At 42.0% G+C, this 25,703-nt stretch overlaps 1 protein-coding gene across 5 annotated transcripts in view; it reads right to left on the reverse strand.

Moving 5' to 3' along the window:
* The window catches only part of LOC126253494 (cytochrome P450 6k1-like), a 482,739-nt gene extending 457,333 nt beyond the window's left edge, over nt 1-25,406 (reverse strand). For 3 of the 5 annotated variants that reach the window (XM_049954873.1, XM_049954876.1, XM_049954872.1), the window contains exons 1-2: nt 25,252-25,406; nt 12,385-12,611 (exon numbers count right to left, since the gene is read on the reverse strand). In XM_049954873.1, the coding sequence (XP_049810830.1) occupies nt 12,385-12,604 (220 nt within the window). In that variant the 5' untranslated portion in view covers nt 12,605-12,611; nt 25,252-25,406. The remainder of the gene's footprint in view (nt 1-12,384; nt 12,612-25,251) is intronic. The other 2 variants (XM_049954875.1, XM_049954871.1) reach the window with 2 other exon arrangements.
* Nucleotides 25,407-25,703: the final 297 nt, after the last annotated feature.

A 25,703-nucleotide genomic window follows, 5' to 3' on the forward strand; every position in this document is an offset into this window, starting at 1 on the left:
ACACATAAAATTTGACGATACCTCTGTCGTGGCTCGCAGTAATGGCTTCCGGGACAGTTTCATAAAGGAAGCTATTGAAATAAAAATTCGCAAACACCCTGAATAGAGACGGTGGCTTGCAGCTCTGCGCTGCGTGGGATCCAGCGATCGCGTGGTTGAAGAGGGCACATCGAACGACGGCTCAAAACATGCCCATATAAGGCAATGTCACGGGCACCAGTGACGTCACAGCCGGCAGCTAGCGTATATAAGGCGCACCAACAGCCCACTGGCAGTCACACCACTTGACAATGCCCAAGGAGTGCTTGGCCGAAAGCTTGTGTAGTTTTAATGACGCAAATAGTCTGCACATTAATATTCGTCCTCCATCCGTGGATGTAAGAGGACACACTGCTTTACTCATCATGTGATGTCTCCAGAGTCTCACAGCATCGCAGTACTCCGTCAAGTGTAGCAGTATGCGTGTACTAAAGGACTGTGCCAGCCCTTGAACAGGGTGATTCCCTCACGATGTTACGAGCCCTCAAGGATTATGGAGAAGTGTAAAATATCAGTCTGATATAAGGGACCATGGTCTGGAAACGACAGGGTCGATAGTTCTAAGTGAAAATCGTTCTGGTACCTCTGGCAGTGGACCTTCTCTACTGCTTTCCATATTTTGAGAAATGGTAAATAAAAGAAGAAAAAATGGTCTCTTAACATGGGCTCTAAAATGAATACCTTAAGAGCTACGAGCACTTGTTCATTTTCTTTCTGCTATGAAACATCTTCCTTCCGCTGAACAAGTGCTCATTGCTTTTAAAGTATGCATTTTAGAGCCAATATACACTGTACATTTTTCTTCTTGTTTCTGTCAACACTACCTTCTTCCGAAGTACGGAAAGCAAGGAGCCAGCAGTAGAAGAGGTCCACTGATATAACTTTCGACTCGATCGTTTCCGGCTCAGAGTCGCTTACCGTTCTCCATCGTTCCTGAAAGTTTGTAACGTCGTCACTGAATCACCCTGCATACTGCCACTGCCGGCAGAGCCATAATGGACATTCTACTAGTTAGTCAGCTGTTTATTTGACAGTACGATAGTGAAGCCATAGTCACACTACATAACATTTTTCTTTAAAATAGGGGGTTACATTAGCGGTTGCAACGAAGTACATCATTTTCAAATGTAAAACATTGGTTGTAGAATATATAATGGGAATTGTGACCATGCATCTAACAACAGTTACGAAAAATGATGATAGCAAGTAACCGAGGCAATGGCAGCACTATCACGTCACAACAAGTTTTTCCCATGCTTGCCCAACCGTTCATTCCATATCCTAATGTAGAACAGATAAAAACTACATCACAGTAAAAATTGCAAAAGATTCTTGCAATGTATCCTGTGTGATACAAATTCATAAATCTAAAAATTTAATTTTTTTTCTTTTTTGGATTTCAATCCTCCCCCTCCCAAAAGAGGGGGGAGGGGGCTGGCAGCAACGTAATATGTTGCTCTACAGCTTACAGAAAAGTTAAAACACATAATGAGAATAGAAACAAACAAGAAAAACAGGCGATAAAACGGTGACATAGTAAAAAACTGTAAAATGGCTGTAAGGTGTGGAATTTAAAACATAAAAAAACACTGCGGTGACGATGTGGATGAAGAAGTAGATAGACACAACAAAAACACGGCGACAGTCTGGTTTCTGTTCGCACGAGATAAAAAAAACACAACTAGCGACAGCATGGTGGCTGATCGCAACACTGAGAGGAGATGCACAACACTGAACACTCACTTAGAACAGCACTAGATAGGTGACCCAGACCTATGATGGTGAAAAGGGGGGGGGGCCGATGGAGGGAGGGGACATAGAAAAGAGGGGGTGGTAAGAATTATTTTTATTTATTTATTGTGAATTCATTCCTCTGCCCCATATGGGCAGGGGAGGGCTGACAGCGGCACAATCCGCTGCTCTTCAGCCAAGTGATATAAGGCGATAAAAAGGGCGACATCAAACAGATCAAGGGGAGATAATGGAGATAAAAATACACTGACATGGAGACGTTCATGGGAAGACAATTAAACAAGTCGACATAAAGTCAAAGAACACAGTTGGCGATTCGTAGAATACAAAAAGAAGTCACTGAAGTCACACGCACAGGTTAAAAGTTGGACTCAGTATTAAAAACGCTCCAGAACAACACACTTTAAACCCACTTGGAGCCCACACGATGAAGAATAAAACTGCCAGGTGGGACCTGCCGAGGGAAAGGCCTGAGAGGATGGAAAAGGAGGGGAGAGCAAGGGGCAGCAGGGGAGGGGATGGGATGAAAAGAGTAGGGGTCGTCAGCGGGTGCACCAAAAGGCAGGGGACAGGTGGGGCAGGAGAGGAAGGGGGAAGACAAGGCAGGAGGGAGTGCAGAGAGACTGAATGGGAGCACAAGAGAGGGAGGGGGAGTAGGAGGGGAAATCCACTCAGGAGAAGGGAGGGGGAGGAGAGGGAGCCCTGAGGAGGAGGCAGGAGGAATGTGGGATTAGAGTTGGTAGCAAGGATAGATGTCGGGGCAAAGCTCATCATCCGGGAGGGGTAGATGGTGGAAGTTGCACTGGGAAAGGAGGCGGAGGGTGTGGAGATGGAGAGAGGGTGGGATATAACGGTAAAGGCGCAGCAATGGGCTGGGGGTGGAGAGGAAGGGAGACACCAGGGTGTGAGGGGGATCAAGGCGGCGGACAGCATATAGTGTGTGGATGTGTTCAAGGAAAAGGAGAAGGTGGGGGAAGGGGTGAGGTCATAGAGGATGCGCATGGGGGACGGAAGGTGGATGCAGAAGGCGAGGCAGAGTGCATGGCGTTCGAGGATTTGGAGTGATTTATAGAACCTGGGAGGGGTGGAAATGCAGGCAATGCTGGCATAACAGAGGATGGGGCGAATCAAGAATTTGTAGGTGTGAAGGATGGTGGAAGGATGCAGACCCCATGTCTGGCCGGACAGAAGTTTCAGGAGGTGGACCCTGTTGTGAGCCTTGTGTTGGATGGTAAGGAGATGGGGAGTCCAGGTGAGGTGGCTGTCGAGGGTGAGGCCAAGCTATTTTCGGGTAGGAGTGAGATTGATAGGACGGCCATAAATGGTGAGGTAGAAATCATGGAGATGGAAAGAGTGGGTGGTGCTCCAATGATGATCGCCTGTGTCTTGGAGGGGTTGACATGGAGGAACCACTGGTTACACCAAGCAGTGAATTGGTCGAGGTGGGTTTGGAGGGAACGTTGGGATAGTTGAAGGGTAGGATATAGGGCTAGGAAGGCGGTGTCATCAGCATATTGGAGGAGATGAACAGGCAGGGGAGGTTTGGGCGTATTAGCAGTGTACAGGAGATAGAGGAGAGGGGAAAGGATGGAGCCTTGGGGCAGGCTGGCAGAGGGATTAAAAATTAAGCACATATATGTATGTTTAATCATTATCATGGCGCAAACTCTGATGAGATAAACACATGTTATAACCAAACCATAAGTGTAATAAGAACAGCAAGCTCTATATTGAATGCAGCACATAATTTTACTATGAATTTCAAAACACGCTGTACTCTCATATAGGACTGACACACTACTAACTTGCTAACATAACATTGCTCCATTTTCCTGGTAACCCATTCTGTGACTAGACGGCATGACTGTAGTGTAGAAACACACAAGACAGGATCTTCATAAAAATAACAGGCGCTAGATGTCGCCACTGTCAAGTTTTAACGAAACTAGTCTCTAGTTGAAACACAAACACAAACCAAAAACTGGTATACAAACCAAAATACTGATATACAGCTTTAAATTTAGATAGAAAAGCATAGTGGATAAAGTATGAAAACAAAGAAATACAGCATTATAACAACCAAAATATTGTTATACATACATTACAAAATACCAGTTCCTTAATTCCCATTAAGAAATCCTATGCTACAGTCTTTCACACTGATAATTTCAAAAACAAATTAAAATCCTATTTACTAGATACATTAACTATGTATTACGTCAAAACACTATATATCACAAGCATAATTCTTTTAAAGAAAAAATTATGTACTGTGACTATAGCGTCGCTACTGTAGTGTCAAATAAACATTTAACTCATATTATAGTCACACTCCTTTGCGACAATTATGGTCAACTACCTTCAAGAATAGACCGGCGTTCATAGTTGGTGACCAAACTCACCATGACTCAACTTCATATTCAGGTTCAGTGTTTGTAAAGTTAATTTAAACTTCTTCTTTTTCTTGTGATTTGGCACACATCGTCGCATGATTGGCATGATTAGGGTCGGATTTGGCATGGTTAATTTAAGTGGTGCAGATGCCATTTCTATCGCACCCCGTTACCCCTGGGACGAATAGGTGTACAACTGTCTGTGTGTAGTGTTACTGATGTGAATGTGCGCGTAAGTTTCCTAAACGCTTGCGAATCATGTAACTGAGGTGAGACTTGGGTAGCAGTCTGGTATTCAAGTAATGCGACGAAGGAAACCACCTAAAAACCACATTCACGCTGAATGGCACACCGATCCTCGACGCTAATGCACTGGAGGGATTCAGTCCGGCGTCAGTGCATTTCACCTTTCTGAATGCACCGGTTTAACACGCACGGCTATGTGGGCAGGCGTTGTAGACTTATTTTAATAAATTATTCTTAACTGTATCTTAGTCTCTGGTGCCAGGATTATTCTCTATAGTTCCATTTTGCCCTGAGACGAAGCTATTTGGTTACTGAATGCTTAGCAAGCCACTTCAATACAGCACCTTCATTCTGTGGTAGAGGGTTGCCACGTTTATGTTCGACACCAGGCTTATTTGGTGAACACAACATCACTTTTTTCTTGGCAGCTGCAGCTTACATTGGATGTGAAGCACATTTTTCTTTCCATTCACTGCGGTATCTTTCTTTCACTACGAAAATAACAATTAAATTATTGTCGAGGCTGATACGCTTAATATGTTGTTGTATACTGGTAAGTGATATTAATATTTATTCCATTATATACATCCACTTTCATATTTTTTGTGATATCCGGAATGTGTTAAAGTTATGTCCTGTCAAAAAATGGTTCAAATGGCTCTGAGCACTATGGGACTTAACATCTATGGTCATCAGTCCCCAAGAACTTAGAACTACTTAAACCTAACTAACCTAAGGACATCACACAACACCCAGCCATCACGAGGCAGAGAAAATCCCTGACCCCGCCGGGAATCGAACCCGGGAACCCGGGCGTGGGAAGCGAGAACGCTACCGCACGACCACGAGACGCGGGCAGTTATGTCCTGTCCTCGAGCCTTTACTGTGAGTAGCGTGATTTGCCTGGACTGAGTTCTGTTGACTGCAGCGAGCATCATCAGGGAGTGCAGAAAATGATAAAGAAGATACAACGAATTGAGGAGGACGTTGCTGTATATCTGATCACTAAGCGTCCAATTTCACACCACGAAGCTCTCGCTAGAGCGAATAGCGTGGTCAGTACTGCGCGGATAGCGTGCTGAAAGGAAATCAGCAGTTCTTGGTTTCTATGTGCCCGCTGCATTGTGCGCCTTGGCAGTGAAGGATATGAAAAGGAAACCGTCACTAAAGATGAAAAAATGGATTAGCGGACGGGAGAACTTCTTTTGGAGGACTTATCATTGAATGTAATAAAAATACATAATTTCAATAATTGTAAGAAACAGCCATTTTCCACTGTACACAATCGATTGTGGTTATTCAGAAAACCTTTCTCAGTTGTGTATTATATACAGGACTCCTGACAAGTGAACAATTCGAAATCTGAAAAAAAAGAAAAAATAAATTCTTGTACGTAAACATCATCATTGCCAGCTCCACTTCAGTTTTTCACCTCCTAAATGTAGCTCCATCTTGGGCTCAGGAATGTGGATAAAATGTGATAGTACTGTACCAGCAGCCGTTATTTTTATATTGTTTTATTAGGCAACAAGTTTCAACGCTACAATCACGATATCGTCAGGCCTGTCGCATGAATGACACCAAATAACACTCGTGCATGTGTAACACAAGGCACCAAAATCCGTATCTAGTTCCGTACATACCCGAAGTTGATGATGGTGTGTGCTCGTTATAAATGAGACAAACTCATACGTTGTTGACGCAGAGTTTTCCTTTTCTTTCTAATTTCATCCACTGTTGTTGTGGCCTCTACTCTTCTACTCTTGTAACAAATGATAAGTTTCATTTAATCCTGTAACGCGCTTTTTGCTTTTGTGGTAATCTTTACTACCGATTATACGATGAAGGCTTTGATGACCGGTCATGGTTGTTGCTTGTGAATCTTTCGGGCTTTTTTTTCTGATGTTTCGTGTCGAGCTGCATTGGATATCTTTAGAGGAGCCCTCGTTTCATTGAGACTTGCCGACTGATTGATCCGACGTCAGAGAGCGACTTAAAAACTACGAAAATGGGGCGTGGTACAAGTCTACCTCTGCCGATCCACCAAGCCTCCTTTTTAACCGCCGATGCAAACAGAAGGTTGTTACAAGTTCAACGCGTGTATCTGTGGCAGCGTAGCTCCCAAACGAAAGGTCCGATTGTAATGCAGTTTTTTATTGTGTGAAATCGGGGTAATTCGTAGCTAGTTACATAAATGTGTGCACAGTCGTTTAAATTTCATCAGCTAAATTAAGAAAAAATGCTCTCTCTTGATATACGTGACGTAATACATAGGAGCTACACCAAGCTACGTAGCACCAGATTGTAGAGCTCAAAAATGTCTAAATAAAAGCCCACGAGAACCTATGTTTATCTTTTACGGTTGACCAACAATGATGACTTTTGTCATGTGAAGTGGCCTGTTTCAGCACCTACAAAGCAGAAAAACGGTGGTTGTGATTCGGCTGTAAAAGATAAACATATTCTCTCGCAGATATTTTTGTAGTTCTTTTTGTGGTCTACAGTTCAGTACTAAATCAAGTGATTTTGCTATAGTACGTGTAGGCAGCATACTGCAAGAGAGCTCAGTGGCAGCCCACTTTCTTCCGACATGATCTAGAATTATCACCAGTGCTTATTGCTTATGTTTCCTGAATTAGCTAAATGTATACTAAAACATAGTGGATGATTATATGCGAGAATTAAAAAAGAAACATATAAATGAAGGCAGTGAAAACCATCTCACGTCGCAATTTCGTGTTTCGTCCCGAAAAGTATTTGTGTGAATGCGGGGACAGAGTGTCAATCGTACCGTGTCTACTAATAAAATATGAAGTTTAAGAAGCACGAAATAAAACTTTAAGATTAAAAAAACTCTGAGACAAAAAAACCTATAAAAATTTTTTTTGGCCCATATAAGTTTAATGTAAGTAGTAATATTTTGATCCACGTGTCGTCGCGTCGGGATAATGCTAAGTAAATAAAATAAAAAAGAATACATTTAAAAATCATAAAGTATGACATTCAAATACAAGTAAGCTACCTGGGCAACGTAGGTAAATAAGTAAGCTACCTGGGCAACGTAAGTAAATATCAAAACAACAGTAACAAATCGTTGGGTCTAAGTCTTAAGTAATGTACTCGGAAAAATTCGCAATACAGACACAATCGGCAACGCCGTCTGCCCTCATGCGACTGTCCTTTCTGGTCGCCGAATACGTCACGCACCACGCGCCGCATGCCACACACTGTGAGATTCGTGCTCGCCTTTTAATGAAGCGTGAATTACTGCGCTATCATCAAACCACTGCAGGACATATGACTCGTAAGGTAGATTATTGCTTGAAACCAAGTTCGCATACAATTATGTAATAGTAACTCTAAGAGTAACTCTACTCCTTAACAATGTTAGGCTAATTAAAGACGGATTGGTTTTTCATATTTTATATAATAAGTAATTAAAACTTTACTAGCGATTTTGAGGGGTGGATGGGGGACGCACAGGACTGGAAGAGATGATGCCAAACAGAAGAGGCTTATACCCAACAATAGCGGAAGTGTGCTCTTTTACAAACGATAGCTGCTGATAAATCCTTTTTTTTTTTTTTTTTTTTTTTTTTTTTTTTTTTTTTTTGCGTCCCCCTACGTGACGACGCTTGGATCAAAATATTACTACTTACATTGAACTTAAAGGGGCAATATATACAGGGCTATTACAAATGAATGAAGCGATTTCATAAATTCACTGTAGCTCCATTCATTGACATATGGTCACGACACACTACAGATACTTAGAAAAACTCATAAAGTTTTGTTCGACTGAAGCCGCACTTCAGGTTTCTGCCGCCAGAGCGCTCGAGAGCGCAGTGAGAGAAAATGGCGACAGGAGCCGAGAAAGCGTATGTCGTGCTTGAAATGCACTCACATCAGTCAGTCATAACAGTGCAACGACACTTCAGGACGACGTTCAACAAAGATCCACCAACTGCTAACTCCATTCGGCGATGGTATGCGCAGTTTAAAGTTTCTGGATGCCTCTGTAAGGGGAAATCAACGGGTCGGCCTGCGGTGAGCGAAGAAACGGTTGAACACGTGCGGGCAAGTTTCACGCGTAGCCCGCGGAAGTCGACGAATAAAGCAAGCAGGGAGCTAAACGTACCACAGCCGACGGTTTGGAAAATCTTACGGAAAAGGCTAAAGCAGAAGCCTTACCGTTTACAATTGGTACAAGCCCTGACACCAGATGACAAAGTCAAACGCTTTGAATTTTCGGCGCGGTTGCAACAGCTCATGGAAGAGGATGCGTTCAGTGCGAAACTTGTTTTCAGTGATGAAGCAACATTTTTTCTTAATGGTGAAGTGAACAGACACAATGTGCGAATCTGGGCGGTAGAGAATCCTCACGCATTCGTGCAGCAAATTCGCAATTCACCAAAAGTTAACTTGTTTTTTGCAATCTCACGATTTAAAGTTTACGGCCCCTTTTTCTTCTGCGAAAAAAACGTTACAGGACACGTGTATCTGGGCATGCTGGAAAATTGGCTCATGCCACAACTGGAGACCGACAGCGCCGACTTCATCTTTCAACAGGATGGTGCTCCACCGCACTTCCATCATGATGTTCGGCATTTCTTAAACAGGAGATTGGAAAACCGATGGATCGGTCGTGGTGGAGATCGTGATCAGCAATTCATGTCATGGCCTCCACACTCTCCCAACTTAACCCCATGCGATTTCTTTCTGTGGGGTTATGTGAAAGATTCAGTGTTTAAACCTCCTCTACCAAGAAACGTGCCAGAACTGCGAGCTCGCATCAACGATGCTTTCGAACTCATTGATGGGGACATGCTGCGCCGAGTGTGGGAGGGACTTGATTATCGGCTTGATGTCTGCCGAATCACTAAAGGGGCACATATCGAACAATTGTGAATGCCCTAAAAAACTTTTTGAGTTTTTGTATGTGTGTGCAAAGCATTGTGAAAATATCTCAAATAATAAAGTTATTGTAGAGCTGTGGAATCGCTTCAATCATTTGTAATAACCCTGTATAATTTCTTTTACTTTTAGAGTATTTCTGTGTGCAGATTTTTTAAAATTTTTAATTTAAGTTTTTTCGCAGTATTTATTTCGCGCGCCGACGTTCGATCGGTCAGTCGGCAAGAGTCAGGGAAAACAGGGCACCACTGAAGATGGCCAGCGCCACTCTCGACAAGACGCCAGCAACAAAAATGTTTCATGGACCACGACCATACAAGAGTCACCAGCAGCTAAGTTTTACTTCTGATTTCAAAAAGAGACTAATTCAGTTCCTACTGTCCAATTAAAACATTCACGCGTTCTGTGTACTTCGTTGACACACACTGGCGTCTCCCAAACTCGACCGCGTGGAGTGGCCGCGCGGTTAGAGGCGCCATGCCACTGACTGCGCGGCTCCTCACGTCGGAGGTTCGAGTCTTCCCTCGCCAATGTGTATGTGTGTTGTTCCTAGCAAAGTTACTTTAAGTAGTGTGTAAGTCTAGGGACCGATGACCTCAGCAGTTTGGTCCCTTAGGAATTCCCACACATTTGAACATCCCAACCTCGACGTTCATAAACAATTAAATTCTGATATAAAACTTTAGGATGTGATAACACGATGAGTTAATTAGCCTGACTGCAGTCTTTTTGTAGGAGTTTTGTCTCAAGGTTCACTTGTGCTGTCAATGTGTTGGCTGTACCAACCAATAATCAGCAGCTTTATCCATATTACGACGTTTATTAGTAAACACAGATCATAGAATTGCACACAGCTATTATTACAAAAAAATTTTTTACTACTATGCTGGGCTCAAAAGAGCAAAGTATTATTATGGTGTAACTTTCCAGCCGTTCATGCCAGCTTATGCTTCATAATGAGTAGCGAAGTTAATCGTGCAAAATAAAGGATATCTGAAGGTTCAACATCAATCGTAACAGTTATTTGCCTGATGAATGTCCCCAACTTCAAACACACATAAAAGAATTTACAGCGCCAACGAAAATCAGGCCTCGGCCATGTTTGTTCATTGGTGCCAACCTAACTTTGGTAGACAATCGCAAAAATACACGGTTTGTCGGTCACATGATCACCTCAAAGTTACGTGAACAGTCTGTGGCGTCATTTAAACATCTATATGTAAGCATGGCTCTCCCCACCAGTTTAGGGCATGTCACGTCGCGACAACAAAGTATAAATATGTATTTCGTAGTGGGAGTAATCTGTTTTATGGCTACCAATGATTCAGTTTATGTTACTTTTAAGTAAAAGAGCTTTTCCTTTGTATATTACAGTAATCGTAACGTATAATAATGTGTTAGCAACAATATTTGTCATCTATTCCTTCCACAAATCTTTCTGCTTTATTAATGAAATACAAAAAGTGTAATTTTTACCAAATTTAAAACGACAGTGAAATTATGTGTAAAATGTCTCATCTTATAGGAATTTTTCTGTTGATTCCAAAACCTGCCTTAGAGTTTGATAGTCTGTAATATTTACGATTTTATGGAGAAACAAGACTGGAGTCTACGGATAGGAGCGTGGGCGTGATGTTACAGAATAATGCTGAAGGGTAGATCACATAACTAATGAGGAGATTCTGAATAGAATTGGGGAGAAAAAAATTTTTTGAGGCACAGCCTAGCAGAAGGGCTCGGTTGATAGGACACATTCTGAGACATCAAGGGATCACCAATTTAGCAATGGAGGGACGTTTGAGAGGTAAAAATCGTAGAGCAAGAGTAAGAGATGAATACAGTAAGCAGATACAGAAGGATATAAGTTACACAAGTTATTTGGAGACGAAAAGGCTTGCAAAAGACAGAATAGCATGGCGATCTGCATCACACCAGACTGAATTCCACAACAACAATGGAGAATTTAACATTGTGGTTGCTATTTTATCAATACTAACTCACGTGAAGCACTTAGGTTACAATTTATTGCTTAAAACATATTCTTTCGGTGTGTAGCTTTGGTTGAATAAACGTTACTTTTCGAAACGATCATTTAAATGAATTCTGTTGTTGTATCAGAAATTCTCTTGTTGATACGTGACATAATTTTGGAATTAGCTAAAGGAATAGGTCTCCCATGAAACCAATGACCTTATTAGGATCTTCAATCGTTATATATCCTCAAGTCATGGTAGCAAAATATGGCGAGCTAAATTTAACTGATTTCAACATTCGAAATACGGACTTATTCATGAAGACTAAAATACAATTTCGGAAGAATTGTGTGCTATCTACGGAATCACCAAGCAATCAGCAGTGAAGTGCTATTACTACAAACATGTCTTATGTATTACATTATAGAAATTACATATTATCAGCTAATAAAGTCAATGAGTTTCTTGCTAGTGGTCGTAATCGCCTTTTTAAATAATCGATAGTCGAATATGAAAAGAAATCGCATGCTTTCTTTTCGAAATTATTTTGATAGCACGCAGTGCGAGCTTATGAATGCACAGCTATAGACGCTCTCGCCGTTTGAAAGCACACGTGTGTGTGAATGCTTCGGCTTCTCTCGGCATAATTCGTGTGTCATCGTACGCACTATCACGCACGCATGTAGAGTTGCCGTCGGTACTGCAGCAGGCAGTCTCAGGAACTCCGTAGACTCTAATGCGCTTAAGGAACGTGTAACTGGGCTCTAGCAACACACGTTTCACTCAGCTCACGGATCGAGACCGTAGAAAAACGTCTCTTTATTTGAGTACTATAAACTTATCGATATAGTACGCCCTATGATTCTTAGTATGCTCTGCACGCACATTGATTTCTGAACACGTCCTGAATACAAAAGATAAGTGACTCATCTCCAGGAAAAGCTCGCGATCCCGGGCGGGACATTCCATTCGCAGTAAATAAGGTACAAAAGATGCAAGAATTAACACAGCTGATATAATAATCCCACTGAATAATGCATAATGAAAATTCTTAGAAAATAACTTACTTGGCAGTCGACTGTATATTTTCTGTATGGTCACGCCGAGAGCTTCCCTGCCGAGAAAGGTTCTCGTGAAGTTTCCAAACGGGAGAGTGGGTTCCACGTACGGCACTCCCTTGTTCTTCCAGTACTTGTACCTACTGGAGAACCACAAATAGAGAGCGACCACGGCCGCCGACAACACGACGACCAAGTCGCCGATCCAGGAGTCCAGAAACAGCGCCATTTGCAGTCTGGAAAAAGCAAAAGAAGAAACGGCGTCAGCATCCAGTAGAAATTTAGAAGGGGTCCTTGGACGCGGGCGCCGTGTTAGGTAAGCTTTATACATTCTTCGGGGTTCACGACAAATGTAAAGGAGTGTAAGTGTGTGTGTTTGTAAACTACATATAAACGAGGATCTAATTATGTTTATAGATGTATGGAAACGCTGTGTGAAAAGCAAACCCTTGTTCTACACCCCGTTCCCGTGCTGAAAACTTTTCCGGGGATTGCACCCCGCCACTGTTCTTCACGCATACGAAACCTTAATCCTCTGCTATGCCAGTGCTGCATGGGTATTCGTTCCACCCAACTTCTGTCAGTTCCTCGAAATACTTGGACGCCGTGCATTCCACCTCGCATTCCACGACCGTTCTTTTCTCTTACGTAGATCTTCTATCACTTCATCAAATTCCCATCACGACTCACTCACACCTCTGTACTCTGTACGCTAAACTCGATTCCAAGAATCCTATGGTGGCCCCTCTAATTTCCAATAAAAGTACGCTGCCGAGTCTGTACAGGCGCATTCTATCGTCTCAACATCCCTCAAATATAAACCTCCGTACATATTTTAAGACACCGCACACCGAGTTCCGCTAAGATCTCGGAAGGCTTGCATTGAGAACAAAAGGACGTAATACGATGTTACTAATATATTAACAGCTAGTCAGCGATTGCTCATGGTAACAGCACCGCTAGCGACTGAATAAACCAGAAAAAGTGCTGGAACAGTGAAGTGCTGTGTATAAAAGATGTGTAAAAGATATATTACATAATTATTCATCCTGTGTATAGTGCAAATAAATATGCTCGCGTTTTATTGATTTAATAAATGTTTGTAATGTCTACGTTATCTCTTATCAATTACAGATACAATATTACCGAGTGTCATATTTCCCTACCTCTCTCACACTTCATCAAGCCTGCCCCTTCTATTTCCATCCTACACTACCACTCTCCTCTTCATTCGACTGTCTTCCTCACACGTAAGTCTCCTACTCCTTTTCTGTCTCCCCTCAATACACCCAAAAATCAACCCTCACCCCTACAGTTACAAACCAACGGACCTCTAAACCTATACGCATATCATACATCTAATGTTTCTGTCACCCAAATATGTTTCCGCTAGAGCAGTTACTCCATATTTTAATGAAAGTGCAGTGCTGCTTCTTAAGATCGTGTTTTAAATATATTTTCATTATTTTCATTCTGCCTTTTAGATTTTTTCATTTCTGTGATATGTCGAAAACTCTGCTCTAAAATGCACGCTATTTCAATCATATTCGGTGCCGTGCGGTTAATGGCACCAGTCCCTTCCTTGTCCAGTTCCATGCGACGATGGAAGCCTAAGTGCTATTGACTGATTAACGTGGCAGAGTGAGCCAGGCGTGTGATTGATCCTGTATCTTTACCGCTCTTTCGAGATCGTTTCCGTAACTGCATCGTACCAGACGGAGCGGGCGGAGGATGGAAGCACCGCGTTAAGCACGTTTTCCCTGGTCAGCGATCAGTCTGAAGCGTAACAGAGGCGGGTGAGTGTGCCGGGACATACCCCAGTTCACTGCTAGTAGCGCCACGTCACCTTAATGCGTCTGCGCGTAGCGCACAAGTACTGCACCACAATTAAGTATAAAATTAAAAGGCAAAATTTCTGTATCACACTTTGTAAACATATACTTTAATGTAATAACGTTTTAAATGTCAAGTCTTAAAGTAATTAAATCAATAGTTTTCATAAAAATATAGTTTTAAGAAAAAATAAGTGGCGCTAAATAATAAAGATAGAAAGCCACAATTTGGTCATAATGTGCCAATGCATACCAGAAACCAATGGTGCATGTTTCAAGAGGACAGAATAAAAATTATTGTCAGAATCCACATTTTTAAGAAAAATTGAAGGGCTAAATGTTAGAAATGTAAAATTTTGTATGATGCTTCAGTTCAACCTAACAATAATAAGCAAGAGACCACGTTAAGCTATCTCTAATGGTTTTCGAGTAATTTAATGAAAACCACATTTCTAACTAAACCATACCCATTTGTACTATATTCATGCTCATAAATTAAGGATAATTGCAGAATGTGGTGCCACACAACGTTGCACTACACAGAACTGGCGCTAATAGCATAAACACATAGGGAACACACAGGACACAGATCTGTAAGTCCACGGTATTTGTGATACGTTGAGAAAACCGTCCCGAAACACATGTGGTACAAAACGCCACTGTTTCCTGCGCATGGGATATGATCACGATGCACACGTACACAGGCCGCACAACGGGCTGGCGTACTCTGGATCAGGTGGTCGAGCAGCTGCTGGGGTATAGCCTCCCATTCGTGCACCAGTGGCTGTCGGAGCTCCTGAAGTGTCCTAGGGGTTTGAAGACGTGCAGTTATACGTCGACAGAGAGCATCCCAGACGTGCTCGATGTGTAACACTTTCATGCCGATGTGCTCTTTGACCCTTGTACATATACTTGCTTTTATCTTTATGTAAATTTATATGTACACGATGTATGAATTAATTTGTTTGTTTTACAGTATAATCAATTATGTATATTACGTAAATATCGATGAGTAATCGCTGAGGGAATATTAGGGAAACGTTAGGTTTTTGTCAACGAATAAGTATCGTTGGAGTAGCGGCGTCTGTGGACGCGGGAGGATGTTACGTCACAGCCCGCGCTACAGAGAGAGAGAACTCTGGTGTGAGACTAGGTGAAGTGCGGACGCATGGATGGCGTGCACTGTACTGGAGGAGTGATTGTTTAGCAGCACGTGGCAAGTGATGAGCGCGGGCGGTGGAAATATTGGCTGCAGAAACATCAAGAACCCGCCACCCAATATCATTGCCAATAACTCCCGTGCTCGCTAATTATCATGGAAAGGAGCCAGCAGCAGTAACGTCGGCAGTAACTTCGTGACGGCGAGAATGGACTTAAGTAAGATTGCTGCGTCACAGCTTATTGTCAACTAGTTTTGTAACGGTGTTACTCAGCTTTGTGATGTTTTGCGAATGAGTAATTACCATAGTTTAATCAAAACTGTTTACCCGTGATTTTCCTAAAATCATTCACCAAGTAGGTTCCTGTCCTGTCCTATTCATACAATAATCCGAGTACCGTTTATGAAAAATAAAAATTGCAGTGCCAGTTAATTTTGCTTATGAACTAAATGATTCAGTTAGATTAAAGATTTGAACTTAAAGCATTCAGTAATTTCAGTCTCACTAACTTTAAATTTGAACTTTAATCTGAGGTGATCTATTTGTCGCAAATAGTAAATCAACTAATCAAATTAAAATGATTCCTGGCACTATGAACAAAAGCACTAACTAGAATTAATGAGTGAGTGAAAATATCAGTGATTATTGTAATTTATTGTTAGTAACGCTCTGGTTCACATTTTGACTTGTAGTCGTGCTAAAGTATAATAATTACCTTTTGATACAGTAATTATCAATTTCTACTTCCCTGTTCAGAAGTCAATAGAGTTTCTTTTAATTATTTTTTGCCATTTTCCAAAATTCATATGGAAATAGTAGAGTTATTGTGAGGTAGCGCCATTTTCACTTACAACAGTAAGTAAGCATTAATCTAAGTGTTATCTTGCGTGTTTTCAAAATTTCAACTCTATTAGCTAATGATATTTCGAGAGCAAACTATTTTCTTTCTCGCTTTATTACGTAAATGTTTCAGTTGTTTTTGGTAACGTGCAGCCCTCTGTTGCCGCGCGTGTTCGAGTAATTCTTGACGCTGACTGTTCGGCTCATTCATTAATTCACCCACCGAACAGAAATTTTGCCCAATTGGGCTGGCGACAGTGTTTCTTTTAGCTATAATTATTTCAGTAACTCTTATTACTCTGTTCCGATTCACGTGGTACCCAATCTCGTTGGCACAGTACGTGAACCATACTAGAAAGCATCTTGTTGTTAACCTCCCCCTCATTTATCGACTTTATATTGAATCTTTGGAACGATAGCCTTTTCAAAATTTTATTCCAATTGCTTAGGCACATGCTTACACGGTCATATATTTCTAACATTGTCGATAGAAGGGAAGGGAGACGTTACAGATGGAGTTTAGGTCTGGGGAACAGGCAGGCCACTCCATTCTCCTGATATCTTCTGTTTCAAGGTACTTCTCCACGATGTCAGCTCGGTGGGGCGTGCATTATCATCCACCAGGAGGAAGGTGGGACCCACTGCACTCCTGAAAAGGCGGACATACTGGTAGAAAATGACGTCCCGATACACCTGACCTGTTACAGTTCCTCTGTCAAAGACGTGCAGCTAATATCGAACTCGCGAGGTCCGTACATCATCCTGGATGGCTTAGATTTGTAGTAAAGTATCTGTTAGCGTGCCGTCCGTGAATTCTTCAAATTGGCGTGGCAAGTGGTGGCTCTTACTTCCACTTTTGTGGTGAGTATTTATTTCGAACATTTATTTGAGTATTAGTAGTCAGACAATTTGGTGGGAATGTACCGTAGAGGTCACCTCTGAACTGATAACAATGCTGTTTAGTATATAAAGATTTACGGTCAATTGAACACATTGACTTTCAAATTGTTGTGCTTGAGATACTGTAGTAAATATGTGTATGGAATGCAACTTTATACCTTCATTTATTATGACAGTCCTGGTACGGCTAAGCAGAAAGAGAATAGAAACATCTGTTTCAGTTGGTTGGACAAGAATGTGGACGTGCAGACTGGGAACCACGGTCAGTATGTTCTCCATCGCTTTCTGGCTGACCACAAAAATAGTTGCCAGGCTCGCGTGAGAAAGACGGCGAACTGCAAACACTAACTACATAAACTAACAACTAAAAGTTATATAAATTTTACCCGCCGCTCCACAAGTCGGACGGGAACTTTGGGACTTTTATGTGAGGTGCATGTTGCAGCAGCTCATCGTAAACGTGGGCCGTAGATTTTTTAAGAACTTTCTCTTCATTATAGCTCTTTCCGAGGCACTAAAGGTAGATATACCTTGATTACAGATTATTCCGTAGCATGCTCTGGTGTTGAAAAAGAAATCAGAAACTATGAGAGAATCTTATATGCCCAATTTAAATATAAATTTTTATCTACATCTACATCATTGTCTACAAGAGTTGTATGTAATTCACACTTAAGTGCTTGGCAGAGAGTTCGTTGAACGACCTCCAGACTATTTCTCTACCGTTCCATTCTCAAAGAATGCACAAGATAAACGAACACCTTTTCGTGCGAATTCTGATTTCTCTTATTTTATTGCGATGATCATTTTTTCCATCCAAGTGGACGGCAAAAAAATATTTTCGCATTCGGTAGAGAAAGATGGTGACTTACATTTCGTGAAAAGGTCTTGCCGCATCGAAACACGTCATGTTTTAATGATTGCTATTCCATCTCGCCTATCAGATCCGTGACACTTTCTCCCCTATTTCGCGACTACACAAAACGAACTGCCCTACACTGAAATTTTCCCATGCTCTCAGTCAGCCTTCTCTGAAGTGGATCGCACACAATGCAGAAGAGGACGGACAGGCGTAGTGTAAGCATTCTCTTTAGTAGTCGTGTTGCCTCTTCTAAGCATTCTGTCAATAAACCGCAGTCTTTGGTTCGCCTTCCCCACAACATTATTAATGTGATCTTTCCGATTTAAATTGTTCGTAATTGTTATCCCCAGGTATTTAGTTTAGTTTACAGCCTTTAAATTTGTGCGATTTATCGTGTAACCGAAATTTAATGCATTTGTTTTAGCGCTAATGTTGATGACTTCACACCTTTCATAATTCAGAGCCATTTACAACCTTTCGCTTCATAGAGACATCTTGGCTGAGCCCTTTTGAAGTTGGTTTTGTTTTTCTGATGACTTTACTACGCAGTAATAACAGTATCATCTATAAACACACTTGGGTGACTGCTCAGATTATCTCCTAAATCGTTTATATCGATTAGGAAAAGCAGAGGTCCTATAACACTCCCTTGGCGAACATGAGACATTACTAATTCGGTGTTTTTTCGTCACTTACTATGAGTGGGGGAAATCATGAATAAAGTCACAGAAGTGAAATGATACTCCATTCAAAAGCCTTCTGGAAAACTAGAAATATTGAATCAATTTTAGTTCCTTTGTTCACAGCACTCATTACTTCGTGTGAATAAAGCGGTAGTTGTGTTTCGCAAGAACGATACTTTCTGAATCTGTACTATCTGTGTGTCAAAAGATCTTGGACAAATTACATCGCTAATAACTTTAAAGAAAGCAGAATTTAGAAAAATAAAAACAAAAAATAAAAAAAAATAAAAAAATAAAAATAAAAAAATAAAAAATAAAAGGAATCGTACTGTAGATGAAATGTCTCACTCTCATAAATCGATCATCTCCACCAACCAACTGTCTGTACTAGCAGTCTTGGATTTTCCCTGACCGTAAGGAAAACTGAAAGAAAGGTAGGACTTTCGGGCGAACGCTTGCATAACCACTAAACACTTTACATGAGGATACGAAGCGTACAGTTGGCAGCGAAGTTCGGCTGGGTGGAATATAAACACGACAGCCACCGACCATTGCCGCAAGTGGACTGTGCGACCTCGCTGCGGAGTCCGAAAGAGCTCGCACTGCTACTACCCCTGTCTATGAGTGAGTGCGAGAATGTTTCTACGTTTGGCCACGTGTGTCTATAAGTAATTATCCATAATTTCAAAGGCACTTCGAGGAACCCATTGAAGATGCGTGATATACATTGCTGAAATAGGGAAACACATCGTTCTGTTAAACGATATCCAAATAAAAGTTAGAAAATAACTGGCACTCGATATTTTTTTCGTGTTGTTCCTCATATGACAAGTACGCTTTACTTATCTACAGCGATCTAAAAATTGCAAGCACTGTCTTTATCAGGAGTGGAACGGAAAGCCGAAAATGATAAGAGCGATAAAAAAGCATACGCCGCATCGGTCTATCTCACAATAATTACAGATAATGTGTGAAACTCTTTGTTACTGCTGATGTGTTTAAAATGTGCCGTGAAAAATGTTTATGTCAGTGCCAGAGTTGGCGTTGTTTAGATGCACAAATTCAGGGCTATTATAAAAAAATGGTTCAAATGGCTCTGAGCACTATGGGACATAACTTCTGAGGTCATCAGTCCCCTAGAACTTAGAACTTCTTAAACCTAACTAACCTAAGGACATCACACACATCCATGCCCGAGGCAGGATTCGAACCTGCGACCGTAGTGGTTGCGCGGTTCCAGACTGTAGCGCCTAGAACCGCTCGGTCACCCTGGCCGGCTATTATAAAAGCTTCATTCATTTTCATAGCTACATATTTTCCCAACTATTACATGTGCAGTTATGATCGATGCATAAATAGAACTGTAAACTCACCGTGTCTGCATTTTGCACTCCATAAATATTCTATGAGTGCCCCTCTTCTCACACGACACTTGTCCATACCTCATGTAGCAACAAGTTGTCGATGATCATCGCAGAGCATTGACGCACCCTTGAGTGTCCTTGGCAGTGGAGGAACCTAAACACGGTCCTTAATATACCGGCAAAGGAAAAACTCACAAGGCATTAGGTCGGGTGAAGGGAAGAGATTCACATCATTCCAATTCAGCGATGCGGAAATTCGTCGTTTAGGTAGCAACGAACGTTGGTGCTCCAGCGAAGTGGTTCTCCGTCGTTGTGTAAACAACCACATCTGCAGCATATCAAGATAAGAGGTATCTGACCTAGTCTTCTGATTGAAAATCGGCTCAGACAGCTGCGTTTGTGACATTGCACAGCAAACATCAACCTTCGGCCCATTCTCGTTCATGGGCCACAGTTTCACGATTATGTTTCGTGCCCCATATGTTTATAGAGAAAACGGTGCCCCTAAACTGTCGATACGAACACAAACCGTTCTGTTTATATGGAGTTTTTTCCGTAATTCCTTTTGAATGTAAACTGCTGTGTTGCAACAGTTAAACATCTCACATTTTCAGCACACAAAAGCTTTTTTCTTGCTCTGAGGCCATTCTCTGATGGTATTATTTCGTAACGCCAAATGGTGGGCACAATACAGACTCAGAACGTTTACGGTTGTATTCATGCATCAGTCATACACTATGTGATAAAAAGTATCGGGACACCTCCAAAAACATACGTTTTTCATATTAGGTGCATTGTACTCCATATCAGCGACCTCAAAAGTTATTACATATCGTGAGGGAACAGAATGGGGCGCTGTGCGTAACTCACAGGCTTCGAACGTGGTCAGGTGATAAGGTGCCACTTGTATTATACGTCTGTACGCGAGATTTCCAGACTCCTAAACATCTCTAGGTCCACTGTTTCCGATGTGATAGTGAAGTTGGAACGTGAAGGGACACAAAGGACATAAGTGTAAAGGCCTGCCTCGTCTGTTGACTGACAGTTACCGCCGACAGTTGAAGAGGACGTCGTGTGTAACAGGCAGACTTCTATCCAGACCATCATTCAGAAATTCCAAACTGCATCAGGATTCACTGCAAGTACTATGACAGTTATGCGCGAGGTGAGAAAACTTGGATTTCGTGGTCGAGCGGGTACTCATAACTCACACATCACGCCGGTAAATGCCTACGACTGAACAGTCGAAAAACGTTGTGTGGAGTGACGCGTACGATGGCAGGGTGTGGGTATGGCGAATGCTCAGTGAAAGTCATCTGCCAGCGTGTGTAGTGCTAACAGTAAAATTCGGAGGCGATAGTGTTATTGTGTGGTCGTGATTTCCATGGAGGGGGCTTGCACCCCTTGTTGTTTTGCGTAGCGCTATCACAGCACACGCCTACATTGATGTTTTAAACACATTCTTGCTTCCCACTGTGGAAGAGCAATTCGGGGATGGCGACTGCATCTTTCAACAGGGTCGAGCACCAGTTCATAATACACGGCCTGTCGCGGTGTGGTTACACGCCAATAACATCCCTGTAATGGACTGGCCTGCACAGAGCCCTGATCTGAACCCTACAGAACGCCTTTGGGATGTTTTGGGACGCCGACATCGTGGCTGGCTTCACCGACTGACATCGATACCTCTTCTCAGTGCAGCATTCCTTGAAGAATGGGCTGCCATTCCCCAAGAAATCTTCCAGCACTTGATTGAATGTATCCCTGCGAGAGTGGAAGTGATCATCAAGGCTAATGGTGGGCCAACACCATATTGTATTCAAGCATTACCGATGGAGGGTGCCACGAACTTGTAAGTCATTTTCAGCCAGGTGTCCGGATACTTTTGATCACATAGTGTATTTGTAATTGTAATACTCCGGAAAATAAACAGCTTTGAAAACGAATGTATCATTTATAGTAACTCTGTATTCTTCTCAGAAGAATCAGATCGCTCCTTGAAAAAATATGTGCCTGAGCTTCAGAGAACTATGTTTTGCCATCGTATTCTTTTCACAGATTTATCAGTTGAGACATTATGCATGTCTATTAATATAGTTCCATCACGCTAAAGTTGTTCAAGGTAGTCAATGTCATTTCAGCATTCCAGATATGCAACTATTGTGAATATAGCTAATTTGTGAACTAAAATAAGAACTGGAGCGTCACTTACAGTCTCGGGAGCCCGATTTCGTTATTGAAAATGTACTAAATCCTGTTAAAACATTCTTTAACGAAGTTGGAAGACATCTGCCATGACTAGATGTGCGCAGTAAACAAAAATAATGACGGATCTGATTGATCCGTTTATATGAATTCAGGCTGCCCATTAAGCGAAAAGCTGTTGTTTACAAATGTCCAAAGAGATTTCAGCACTGTTGTACCACCGTCAGTGGGTACCTTTACTCACTTCTTATTTTATGCACTACTGGTTATGCACTCTCTTTACATTATTGTATAATTGTTGCTTGTCATCTGCAAAGGGAACTGCTCTCGCAAATTACACTTCTGAACATCACATAACACGGTGATTATGTCACCCATAAACAACAGTTATTTGCTTAGTAGGCAAATCTGAATTCCTATAGTGTAGTCTGCAAACACGGCTGTTATTAGAGTTCAAAAACAAAGCAAACTGAATCTTCCATCTCTCTTCAACTATGAGCCCAAGGAGTCGATAATTTAATTCCTGAATAACGCCATTGCTTCCAGTGCGTTTTGTGTAACAACCGGTCTGGCGGAATACGGAACCGCAACCTCTATCATCTTGTTTATGAGGTTCTTTCACAGTATGAGAGCATCTGCTGCGATCTTGAATGGTTACGTCATTGGGTCTGTTAGAGCCAATAACGTTTGTAAAGCGGGACGGAAAGAGGGACTGAAGATTAATTACGGTTGAACTTCATCTCAACGTCGAAGTCATCAGTGAAGGAATACTAGCTCAGGATGAGGGCTTCAGATGATTTAGGAAAACCTCATGGAACCTGAATCTGAATTCGCATTACTATGATGCTGCAACGCACATAAAGCTTTTCATTACGTCTGGCAAATCATGATTTTCCACAATAACTGTATGTCATTTTACTGAAACTCTAACTCCCAGTGAAACAGCAGACCATCCTCATGCTTCTAAAAGAGCGTAATAGGCACAATTATCAAAAATAGTTGTCCATGAAAATCAGACTTGTAGACCAAACACCAGTGTCATAGGTCTGAACTTTTTTTAGCCAAGTCTTAACATGCTATAATTCCTATGTAAAAATAAAGTACCCCCTTTATGTTATGAAAATGTAACTAATATTTAAGAATATATTTATTATCAACGTTAATTCACAAAATTTCCGTATACAGTCTAGTTGTAAAACTTGTAACTAATGTGAAGCTAGAATTAGAACATAAAGAAGAGACACTAAATGGACCAGACACGCAATTATGACCTATATCAAGAGTTCACAGTCTTCGTTACAATAATTTTCATGAAGGACGTTCTGTGGCTTGAGGAAAAGATTAAACTGACGATACATTGTAAAGTATGGACATCGTACACGATGTGGACACTAAACTATATTGTAAATCCCAGATAACAATGGAGCACTGCAGAGCCCTGTGCCCATATACAAATGAATATCCGAGAATTCGGTGAGACAGATTTTCATGAATGTTCATGTATAGACAAAGCTGGTACGCCATAAGTTCAACAAATGTCAGATACATGCATATATGTTACAATTTCAAAATCGGTGACGGTTTTCCTTGGGCACTTAGGGTTCTCAGCGCCTCAATTGTTGAGGTGATGTTCTGCCGCCATACACACCACTGACGAAAAGAAGTTATGTGGAATTTTGCGGACGGCGATGTCTTCTGGACTTTCTACAAAAAGTATGCTGATGAGTTCCGATATCAGCGTGATCATCCAGAGTCATAGACGGGCTCGAAGATGGTGTATCGTATTACTAAAACCGGGTGAATATAAACGAGCCAGTAAATACGGCTGATGGTCTTATTGTTATGACGCTAAAAATAGTAAGTCACTGATGGTCTCCGCCAATAATACGGCAAATTTTAACAATCTTGCATCTTAGCTATAGTGCTTGAAACGAAGAAGATGGATGTGAGAATTGTGATACGGAAGGCGAGTGGCCGATTACGGTTTATTGGGAGAGTTTTAGGAAAGTGTAGTTCATCTGTGAAGGAGACCGCATGTAAGATGCTTGTGCGACCTATTCTTGAGTACTGCTTGAGAGTTTGGAATCAACTCCAGTCCGAAGCAATTCAGAGGCGGGCTGCAAGATTTTTTACCGTTAGGTCCGAATAACACGCCGGTGGGTTAGAACAACACGCAAGTGTTACAGAGATGCTTTCGGATCTCAGATGGGAATCGCTGGAACGAAGGCAACGTTCTTTTCGAGGAACCCTACTGAAAAAATATATAGAGCACAGGCATTTTAAGCTGCCTCCAGAGCGATCCTGCAGCCACCAACATATATTTCGCGTAAGGACCACGATGATAAGGTACGAGAAAATAGGGTAAAGGGTACCCTCCGCCAAGCACAGTACGGTGGCTTGTGGAGTGTGTATGTAGATACAGATGTAGATGAAGCGTTTGAGGTGAGATATTGCAGAAGGGTGCTGAAAAATACGATGAAAAATGGGGAGTTGACGAGGAACGGAATATGTGTGGAAAATACTAACTTTGAGAAGGGAGAGGATGATAGGATATGTTTTGAGACGTTCGGGAATAGCTACCACACTATTAGAGTTACCCGAAGATGGAAAAAGAATGTAGGAAATGCCAGAAATTAATGTAACAAATAATTGAGGAGAAACCTCAAATGGTTCAAATGGCTCTGAGCACTATGGGACTCAACTGCTGAGGTCATTAGTCCCCTAGAACTTAGAACTAGTTAAACCTAACTAACCTAAGGACATCACAAACATCCATGCCCGAGGCAGGATTTGAACCTGCGACCGTAGCGGTCTTGCTGTTCCAGACTGCAGCGCCTTTAACCTCACGGCCACTTCGGCCGGCGAGGAGAAACCTGGAGGGTTGCCAAGGAGAGAAAATAATGGCAAGCTCCATCAAACCAGTCAGAAGACTAATAAAAATAAGGTGTAAACAGAATAAAAACGGCAGCACAGGCGACACAAGTAACATACTGAAATAGAGCGTGAAGGACAATAAAAGAAACTGCTGACCTGTAACGTCAAGGTTCCTCGGTGTTTGCCCCAACGAAAAGACAGAAGGAAAGCAGCTTCTACCACAGGTAGCTAGTAGGCTGCACTCCTCAGGACCCGAACTACCTCCGGAGCTGTCAGAAGCCGGTGTGTGGTGAAACTGCAGCCGCGTCGCTACGACGCCGTATTTAAGCCACTGAGCACGCGTCGCGGGCTGTGACGCGTCAGAAGCACACTGAGATAAAGGCGGCACACCCAGGTCAGCTTCCTAAACAACTTATCTCTGGCCAACGAGGAGAATCTGCGATAAACACGTTATCTCACATTTCGTTGCGTCATTACTATTACTGCCTTCAGCTTCGAGACTGATATGATGCAGTTCTATCCAGTGCAAAACTCCTCGACTCTGTGTAACTGTGGCAAGCTATAACCACGAGCAGACTCGGAGGAAGTTCGACTGCGACTCTGGCCGA

The sequence above is a fragment of the Schistocerca nitens genome, chromosome 4 (assembly GCF_023898315.1).
Source record: "Schistocerca nitens isolate TAMUIC-IGC-003100 chromosome 4, iqSchNite1.1, whole genome shotgun sequence".
Lineage (NCBI taxonomy): Eukaryota > Metazoa > Arthropoda > Insecta > Orthoptera > Acrididae > Schistocerca > Schistocerca nitens.